Source organism: Megalobrama amblycephala, linkage group LG19 (assembly GCF_018812025.1).
Source record: "Megalobrama amblycephala isolate DHTTF-2021 linkage group LG19, ASM1881202v1, whole genome shotgun sequence".
In the NCBI taxonomy this organism is placed as follows: domain Eukaryota; kingdom Metazoa; phylum Chordata; class Actinopteri; order Cypriniformes; family Xenocyprididae; genus Megalobrama; species Megalobrama amblycephala.
The window spans coordinates 33,204,939-33,215,841 of NC_063062.1; the positions used below are offsets into that span (position 1 = coordinate 33,204,939).

Sequence of the window (10,903 nt, forward strand, 5' to 3'; positions counted from 1 at the left end):
TGTACACATTAATACAAAAAGGAAAGAATAATGCATCGATTTGGGTTTGGGTATATTAAATTAACATTCACACAAGAACTGTCATTCTGACTATCTGACATCCAGAGAACAACAGAGAGATTAAAATTCATACTCTTCTAAGTTTTATCTTTTTTTTTTATTAAAATGTATTATAATTGATATCTCCTAAGCACAATTATAAATGTAATAAAAGTTATAAATGTAATAACTTGCCATTTCAGTTTGTTCAGATTTGCATCCACTTAAAAAAAAGCGAAAGTCATTTTCTGACATTAAATAGGCAAGTGCGAGCAGGACAATCAAGCACAGACCAGTACTGAAGTGTACATGAAATATGCAGCAGTCATAACTTTGTTTTTGCTATTGAGTATTACTATTATATATTTTTAATCCCTTTAAAACTTCAGTGCAACCTTTGTGAAATGGGAATACTGCTAATTCTGTTAGCTAATTCCCCACAGCATATTTAACATCATTATTCCTTGTAAAAAGAATGGGAAATGAGAAAGCTGTATCATCTTGGTTTCATAAAGTGTTAGATTTTGATTATTTAGCAATAAATCAATTATATTTGTGAAAACACTTAGCTGATGCAGCAAATGTATTACTGATTTCCTGATTTTTACTAAAAGCTTTGTCATCTTTTTCCAGAGACCTTATAGAATCACACCATCCTTAACTTACATTTGCAGTAAACACTGTGTGCGCGCGTGTGTGTGCGCATGAGGCTAAATTAGTTTAAAGCAAGGACAGAGGAAATATATGGAAATATGTGAGAAAATGTCTGACAGGATTATATGGATCTATAAAGCACTCAACCAAATGTCCACTTGAAGGTAATCTCTGCAGCTTGACTCTGCTGACAGCACAACTCTCTCTAATTATTGTAATGCATCATTGATGAGATGGCTAGAACTTTAACAGTGTTTGCTGAATTGAGAAGAGTAACAAACAAAAATCAAAAATACACTGTGTGCCACCACTGCAACAAACACTAATGTGTATATCCCTTTAATCCTTTACTCATTTCTCCAACAGATACTCTTTTGTCTTCTCTCTAAGAAAAGCTTTGCAAAATATTACATTACTATAACATTAACTTATAGGCAAAGCATTACTCGCTCTTACTTACCCTTCATAGTAGCCAAGTTTGGACTGGGCAACAGCGGTACAGACAGAAGAAAGAGAAGATAAACGACTGATAGCCCATTGTACCTCAGTGATATTGCTGTGGGGGGGAAAGAAATTACAGTATAAGTAAAGAAAAAGAGTATAAGAGACACAAGAATACATGAGTTATCATTTGGCATAATTTTATTTATTTATGCTATACTATGCTATCATGTTTTTCCAGTGGCAAAATTATTCCTACTCTAAAAATATTTCTTCATTAAATATTTACCAGGGATAATCTCCAGATGTAAGTTATTTATCCGCAAGAGCATATTTTAACCAGACAGGAATGGAAACGGCATGCAATCTGATATTTTAATGATATATTTTCTTATTGAAAATATTTGCTCAAATTATGAACAAAATTTAAAGATATATTAAACCTATTCACTTGAAAGGGGAAAGATCAACATTTGACTGAAAGACATATTATTGAAACATCTATAACATATGACAAAAGAAATGGTCATTCATTCAGTCGCTGTACTATGTAAATCTTGCACAGTTATACTTCAAACATGAATTATGAATTTTAAAACTTAAATTTATTCAGTTCTTTAAAACCACAGGTTGCTAATAAGCTCCAACAGACATTTTTAATACACACACCAGATTCAAACGTCCAAAACATTTGAAAAAAAGTGAGAAAAAGAATTCCACTAAAGACTGGAATAACCATTTTCCTCTTGTGATAAGTCATTCCAAAAATCATAGCAACGGATTTTGGTAGGTTTACGTATATCCCAGCCACTGCACTAGCCATTATTTCTAACCCTTTAAGACCTGAAGGCATTTTTAGAATTTTTTTTTTCTTTCTTTTTCTGAGTGACACACACAAAAGTAAAGATTAATAACTCCAAAACTATAGCAAGGAGAGTCAAAAGGTAGGTATCGTTTGATAGAACACTTTTTACATTTTTAGAAATTGAAAACATACATTACATTTGGACATTTTCATGCTGAGAAACTGCTGATAAAATACAAAATACATATGTTTTTTTTTTGTTTGTTTTTTAACTTTATTATGAATACACACAGAACAAAAAGAAAGACAAAAACACATGAACATTGTCCTGAGAGTGGGCTTCATACATTATTTACAATCAGAAACATAAACAAATTAAGGCATAGATTGTGTCCTATTTCAGAAAGTCAATAGCTGGACCCCATCTTCTTTCAAAAGCTGCGACTTTTAATTGCAGTTGTGCAGTCAACCGTTCCATTAAATAAACTTGTCTTAACTTTTGTATCCATTGCATAACAGTAGGTGGCTCAGGCTTTAGCCAACAGATTGTTATCATTTTCCTAGCCGTCATTAAGAAGAGACGGAGAAGAAATGCTTGATCTTGTGAAAGGTTGTCTGGAAAGATGTCCAATAAAAAAGTCAAAAGATATGTTCACTTTTAGTAGATTTTCCACAACGCCCTTAATGTCCCTCCAAAAGCAATGTATAATGGGGCAGTCCCAAAAGATATGAGTTTGATCACCGACCAATCCACATTTCCTCCAACATTTGTCACTCATACTACTCTTGATGAAGAAAGATTTCAACAGAGTCCTGAAAAATCTGATTTTCGTCTTCCAATCAAATTCCCTCCAGATCTGACTGCCCACACCCTTATGACAACCAGAACAAATATTAACCCAAACATCGTCATCCAAGGTAACATTCATCTCCATTTCCCATCGTTGTTTTATATGTTTTGTATTATCTGACGTGTCAATCAACAATTTTTTGTACAACAAGGACATTTGTTTTTTTCATTACACCACCATTTTCAATCAAATTAATAAAATGTTTCTCTATATTTGTAGGCTCACTTCTTATCAGGTCCCAATCATTATGTTTTGTGACATAGCTCCTTATTTGAAAATACTTATATAGATCACTTGGGGGTAACTTAAATTTCGCTCTTAGTTGGGCAAAGGCTTTAAATACATTTCCATCAAACAACTGATTCACTGTGAGGAGACCTCTCTCAGCCCATCCCTGAAAACCGCTACTGTCTGATAAGGATGGGAGGAACTCAATATTTCTATCATTGGTCATAGCTCGAGATAAAGCAGTCTTTCCCTTCAACAGCTTTTGGACCTTATTCCAAATCTTTAAAGTATGTTTGACCCATAAATTCGAAATTTTTATTTTTTTCTGAGACTGCAGGTTGAGAAATGGGAGCTGAGAGAGAGAGATTCCCGGCACCGAATATTCCTAATGATCCATGCCACCACAGCTTTTATTTGGGCAGCCCAATAATACATCTTGAAGTTTGGTAGATTTAAGCCCCCATTTTCCTTAGACGACATTAAAATTTTTAGGCGCACTCTTGGTCTTTTGTTCTGCCATATAAATTTTGGCAATAGCTTCTAATAGATTGTGGTACAACAACAGGTAGGTTTTGGAATAGAAATAATAGTCTTGGAAGAATATTCATTCTTATACATTCAATTCTACCCAAAAGAGAAAGCAGTAGTACATCCCATCTGTTTAAATCAGATCTGATTTCCTTTAACAATTTATCATAATTAGATGAAAACAACTGCTTAGTCCTGGGGGTAAGAATTACTCCAAGATATCTAAACCCCTGCTTGGAGTGTCTAAATGAAACAAGATTATCCAGCTGCAATGGCCAAGTCCCCACAATCATTAAGGCTTCGGATTTGTTTGTATTCATTTTATAACCTGATACCATACTGTATTCCTTAAGACTGTGAAGCAAAGCTGGAACAGAAGTAATAGGGTTTTCCAGAAATAATAAAATATCATCAGCGAAAAATTTATGTTGAACATTTGATTCATCTCTTATTCCCTGTATAAGAGGATTGGATCTCATCAGTTCAGCTAATGGTTCTATACTCAAAGCAAATAGAGAGGGTGAAAGAACCTCACCCTGCCTAGTACCGCGTCCCAGTGGGAAAAATTTTGAACAGTGCCCATTGACCCTTACTCGTGACTTTGGATTCTTATAGAAAGTTTGGACCCACTTTATAAACGTCTCATTGAAGCCCATGTGCCTCAATGCCTGTTGTAGAAAGCCCCAATCCACCCGATCAAAAGCCTTCTCAGCATCCAAGCTGAGAAGCATTGATGGGGTATTCCTTTTCTGTGCCACTATTTGGAGGTTTAAAGCTCTTCGAACATTGTCGGTCCCCTGTCTACTGGCGATAAAGCCAGTCTGATCGGGTTTCACAAGTTTTCTCATATATTTTTGCATTCTGCACTGCGCAGACCCATCAGCGTATGACACTAAAGTACTGTGAGAGCGACTGGAGAGCAGACGACTCCTTTTGCTTTTGAATCGCTCTCTTTGATGTCATGCACCGATGCATCTCGAACAAGCCTATTTGCATCTGACCACCTTCAACTTTAAAAAATGATTTATATTTCTGAATGATTCCCTTAGGATGCATTTACTTACACTGTGTAATGAAAGATTATTATATTATATTTCTGTCTTATTCTTTTGTCTTTTTATATATTATGTCTTATTGATTTATCTAATTAACAAAATATGAAATTAAATGTTCAAGCAAAGCTGATGAGCGAAACTGCTGATGAGGGGTGGATTTAACAGAAACGCACAGCTGCATCTCTTTTTCACAGACATTGCTGGAAAGTTTGTAGTTCAGTCGGATGTGTCAATAGCAAAAAAGTAAAAGGAGGAACATAACTAAAGTTAACTGATAGTAAAGATTCTCCTTTCTTTCATTACATAGTGTAGGTAAATGCATGAACATTTGCATATTTTGTATTTAACGTGTAATTCTGTTTGTATATTGTTCGTTGTTTGATTCACTGGGAAAAAACAAATAGATTGAGACATATAAATGTGAAAATTTAATTACAAAGACCGTTTGAGATATCTATGCATTTTCAGATTAAATAATTAATTAAAGAGAGTATTTACGTGTTATTTAGAATTGTTTGTACTAGTCTGGTTAAAAAAAACAAGTGGATTTCCAGATATTTCTAAAATGCCATACAATATGTATTAATTAATTGATGTATTATTGTTTATAAATAAATAACTAAAGATTGTATATTATTAACAGCTTATGTTACCTATTGTTACATATGTGTGAAATGAAGAGAGAAGGCCATTGATGCTGTTTTGGAAAGTTTGTCAATCGTTACGAAAAGATTCCACAAAGTTTGCAGTGGGGAAGCTTCAGCGAGATTTGTGATTTCGTCGTATGGGATACACAGATGCATAAATACCAGAGGAGTTAAACATGAACAATCCTACAGTGGGTACTGTTTTAAAGGCATGTGGATTTAGATTTAATTTCTTTAAATCCAGTTCCTGGGGATCTACCTCCAACCCTGATCAAACACACCTGAACCAGCCAATTAAGATCTTCCGGAGCACTTGATAATTACAGACAGGTGAGTTGAATAAGGGCTGAAGGTAAAGGGGTTAAAAGGCATCTGGCCGGATATGTGGGATCCATCAGAATTAACATTCCTGTTCTCTGTAGGCATGATTCATAAATATCAGCAATGGTGGGAAGATCATATTATGCCTCTAATCTGACTCCACTGCTGAGCTCCCTGTGGAACTGCAGCTGAACCACTCTGTGAATGAAAACATTGACATGCTTTCCATCACTGCGCTATAAAAATTGAACATACACCAAACATTTTAAGCTCTCTTAAGAAGAAAAGCCTATAATGTTACTAAGATTATGATCCCATTTAAAACGATGCAGAGAGAATAATCCAAGAAACGTGAAGCTATGTGTGCATTCAATATCCTGACCATTGATGGGTAATTTACAGATACTGTATGATGTAATTGTGCATGTATGTATGAATGAAGGAAGTATGCAGTTTCCCACTGTTTCTAAAATATAAATTATTTTAGGCTTATTGTAGTGATTTGGTTTAAGTCAAAAACAAGGTTTGGAAGATGGATTGATTATGTACCTTTCTCATTATTCAAATTTAGTACAAAAAGGTTACATAATTTAAACAATTTTAAAATATACTCAAACAAAATATATTATAAAAGAAAAATGACTAATTCTGCCTCTTTCAATGGAAGAGTGACTAAACCGCCAGCTCTAGTGAGAGTGGATAGTGAAGGAAAAGCCTACTTCATTTCCAAGGATTTTTTCATTTTATGACCAGTTTCCAGGCCTGGGCTGTGTTTCCCAAATGCACCAAAAACATAAGTATATGATATAAACAAACTGAACAAATCATTTTAGAAATATGAGCTAAATTCCTAAAAGCATTGCAACTTAAATGCTACTTGAAAATGATTGTAGATGTACCAGTGGTCTGGAGTAAGTGTAGAGTGATGAAGTGTATTGGAAAGGCCAATTCACACTGTAACGACACACGTCGTTCAAACATGAAAATCACCAAATCACAGTGTGTCACTTCTCAGACATCCCATGTGAGAAACAGTGATAGTACACTTATTTGATTGAACATCTTTCAGTTTGTGAAAATAAGTGCTGATCAACACCAACAGACACCGACAGGGGTAACTGACTGAAGTGCCTTTTTTGGAGGGAATTTAAGATATGAGGACAAATCGGTGAAAGCTGGCAAAAGTAAAAGCTTTCCAACCCACGGGTCAAAATACTATGTGAGACCCCCAATCAACTTGTTTACTTGCTACCTAAAGTAAAACAATGCAGATCACAGTCAGAGATGTCAAATGATGGCTTTTTTCTCCCTGATTCCTTTCCTCAAGTGTGAATGATCATAATTTCTTAGAACCTAAAGGAAAAGCATGGTTGGTCATGTGGCTTAAAGCCACAAGGAAAGGATGGACCTTCACATGCATAGCTTACTTCTATTATACAAAATGGACAAAAAGGGAGGACACAAAACTGTATACACTTAATAAGTGCTGTTTGTGACACAATAATGAATACTATCTTATCTACTAGGGAATACATGAATGCATGTGTGAAAGTTCAACATTACAAATGATCGAGAACTAAATCCTGATGTGGGACCCGCAGGTAATCTTTGAGGTAATTTAGTACCTTCACTCCCTGTATTCTCAAAAGGGGCCAGAGATGTGGTCATACATTTTATAAACACCTGAGAAGCCAAATCCAGGTTGAAAGGAAGAATGAAAAACATGTTTGAATGTTTGAGACAAAACTTGAGAATTTCTCGGCTTGTTACCGGAGCCTCCCATGCCGATATGTTCATTCACACATTTTTGACCTCAAGACGAGATGATTGTAATGCATGAGTGAGTGGATGTCTGGCAGGTTTATAAAAATAAATTTCAACTGGTCAAAATGAAGCAGGTAGAGTGCTTACGAGAGCCAAAAAGTATGATCATATCAGCCCGGTTCTGTCAACACTGCCTATTAAGTATTGTATACATTTTAAAGTGTTGCTAATTACTTCTAAAGCGCTGTATGGATTAGCTCCTCAGTGCTTAACTCTTTCCAGCCATTGAAGAGATTTTATGCCATTTATGACAACGCTTCCATGCCATTGACAGGTTTTTCCAGCAATCTGTGTTTCACTGTTACTCTAATGACGGGTGCTGTTATGGATCTTCTGAAATAGTAATGCATCTCTGGAGTCAAAAACAAGCGAAGAAGTGCATAAACCAGAAGGAGCATATAGAAGTAGTTTACGCAGCTACGTGATCACCAAACAGCTTACATTACAGAAAAAAAATTTAAATGCAACAAGAAGAAATGACTGTGCAAGCACTGAGGGTGTTGATGGACTAATCTGTTTTCTTTCTGAATTTGATACGGACAAAGTCTTTTCTCAGCTTTAACCAAGCATACAAATAACAATTCATAGTTCATAGAGTTTTTCAACTCAAATTATTTAAGTGATTGTTATGCTGCATTAATTAGATCAACCGGAACACTAGGCCAACACTTCCCATAACACCCAATGTACTCTGTTACATCGAAAGAGGAATGACATCTACATTTACATTAGTCAGTCTCACCGTTATCCGGTGGTTAACAAAGTCAGCCGGATACAGTTCATCCAAGACACTGACAACTAGACAAACCCTCTGTACAGAATCCCAATGGTCAGCTACAGCAAGAACGCATTATGCTAGGGCCAAAACCCACTAGCACAGTGTTATATATTTTGTTGACTTGTTGACAATGTTTAAATCTAGAGAAATTCGCAATTTTAACATATATCAATGACATCATATATTAATGACATCATATATCAATGACACCATATAAAGATTCTGTCGCCAGAGAAACATAAACATACAGGTGAATCAAATGACCCAAGAACACTTTTGGACAAGGGGAGAAATAAAAGAGGATAATATCGGTGTGGCATTTCCTAGATGGCAAGAGCATCGCCACAAACTTTGACAAAACAAAAATACCAGACTTGGATGTGATTTTTTTTTTTTTTTTTTTTTTTTTTTTTTTTTTTTTAGCAAGAGTTTGGATAGTCTCTCGTAGCCAGACCTTCTGCCGTCAGTCTAAAGGTCTGGCTATGCAAGACTATCTAAACTGACTTGCTAACTTTGGAAATTGTGCTGTAATGCCTGGAAGAACCACTCATTTTAATCATGCCACCTGGGCTCATTAAATATTTTAATTTCCAGAGTATTGGTGTTTACCACACCTTCTCAACTTGCATTATACTCTTGTTACATTAATCAAAATTAATGGCACACAAACATGCTGTCCCTTTGATTATGCAAATAAACTGCAAATAACCTTTGCTTTGTCCAGGAGACGGCACATTTGTGTCAGTGGGGCCTTGGGTAGTCAAGTGACTTGTAATTCCTATTTTTCTTGGTTTATTTTTCATTACACAAACATGAACTAGCAATAATTTTAAAGCAATTTTAAATATCTTTATTTTAATATTAAAAGGAGCTATAGCCAATGACAGTATGTGGCTTTGAAACTTTAGTAAATCAGTTTTCAGTTCAGTGATCAGCAATTCTTTACATTTTTCTTTTTTTAGGTGTACTAAAGTACTTTGTAATCTGGTAACTTAAGTAAAAAAAAAATCATTGCTACAGTCTCTGCAACATTTTAGCCTCCTAAATGCATATAAAATATTCTTTGAAATGCTGACATACTTTCATATTTATCTTTACTCTCATATTTACTCTAGGAATGTATAAATAAATTTGATTGTAATGTTATACGTTCTGTCTACATCTTTCCAGCCAATGCTGTCCTGAAGTCGTTCATTGTTGAACTTGAGTTTTTTTTTTTTTTTTTTTTTTTTTTTAACTGCTGCGTTTTTTTTGTTTGTTTGTTTGTTTTGTTTAATAAAAACGTTTCCACAGTCAGTGAGTGCTAAATAATCATGATCTCAATATTGCTCGAAGTAATTGTGATTATGATTTTTGTCATAATCAAGCAACCCTAATGCTAGATGTGCAAAACAAAATGTTACCCAGATAAGTTATAATTATAAAAAAGGGCAGATGTGATTTACATTGAGTGTAAAAAGTGGTAGAGACTGTATGTCTAGAAAATAACACCGGCTTCCAGTTATTGGTACAGAAATGCAGAACTACCATAAAAATATTTCTATTGTGCAGAGATATTTCAATCTTTTTACCTGCAACATGAACATAGGCCATAAGATTTTGTACGGACAGCAGAATATTTTCCCATTTTACTAAGAATGGGCTACATTATTATGGAATAACATGCCAAAGATTGTTTCAACAAGACAACTGATTTCAAACTACCTACAAGAAAGCTTTAAACAGAACTTACCGGTCAGTAGTAAAAAAGGTAATAGTAAATTAAATAGTGTCCCCACTATGACATCTCCTGGCATTTCACCCAGACTCTGTGCACTCATGATGGAGTTTTGCTGTGACTGCGCTGACAGCACATTAAATTACTGCTGGACACCACATCATCTTCAGGAAGTCAACACCCACACGTACACAACACATGAGTATTCATAAAAACAAGAATATCAGTGATAGAAAGGTGTAGATGTTTAACTTAAATGCAGATGCCCATTTAGACATATTTGAACCTAAACATGCAGATCACATACAGTATGCATGCAACACACACATTTAACAACACACACTAATTTATTCTGATGTCACTGTAATCTAGAACGCACAGAATTTTCAGTCTGTTGTGTTTTTCCTCAATTATTTTTGTAATGAAATTTGAAATGTTCATGAATCAATGAAAACAGTATATTCTCACATAAGAGGAGCATTAGTGCAGAGGTTAATTTGAAAAGCATGGATTGTATTCCTGTAAAACAGGAATAAAATGTGCCAGCATCATAAGGGCTCTTACTTATTTATTTACTTATTTATTTAGTCACAGTACAACACTCTCTCCCTCTGGAGAACACAACCCAAGGTTGAATACATTATGAAATGTATTAATAAACAGGTTATCCTCTGCTTTGTCAAAGACATTATTAGTATATAATTTGTTTTGCCAGGGAAGTTTAACAATTGTAGTTAACAAATCAGTTTATCCTCTGCTTGTCAGGGAGGTGTTGGAAGTGTCCTGTTGAGTCAGAATGACATTACACAATGTATAAAGAATGTTACACTAATTCAAACAACTGAAAATGGTGGGCTAGGAGAGCACATTGACTCAATAGTGATGACAAAGTCAGTCAGAATATATTCAACAAAGAAATTTGGTATTCATCTCAAAGAAGTTTGGACAGTTGAAGAATGTATAAAAGTACTTAGAGTTGAGGTGGTTCAGATATTCCCCACAAATAGTGATACCA

General features: G+C 34.9%; 1 protein-coding gene across 1 annotated transcript in view; it reads right to left on the minus strand.

The window, feature by feature from the left end:
• LOC125253933 (piezo-type mechanosensitive ion channel component 2-like) overlaps window positions 1–10,361 on the minus strand; it is an 80,355-nt gene extending 69,994 nt beyond the window's left edge. The window contains exons 1-2 of the mRNA XM_048168191.1: window positions 9,904–10,361; window positions 1,154–1,249 (exon numbers count right to left, since the gene is read on the minus strand). Coding sequence (XP_048024148.1) covers window positions 1,154–1,249; window positions 9,904–9,991 — 184 coding nt within the window. The 5' untranslated portion in view covers window positions 9,992–10,361. The remainder of the gene's footprint in view (window positions 1–1,153; window positions 1,250–9,903) is intronic.
• Between the last annotated feature and the right edge of the window lie 542 nt (window positions 10,362–10,903).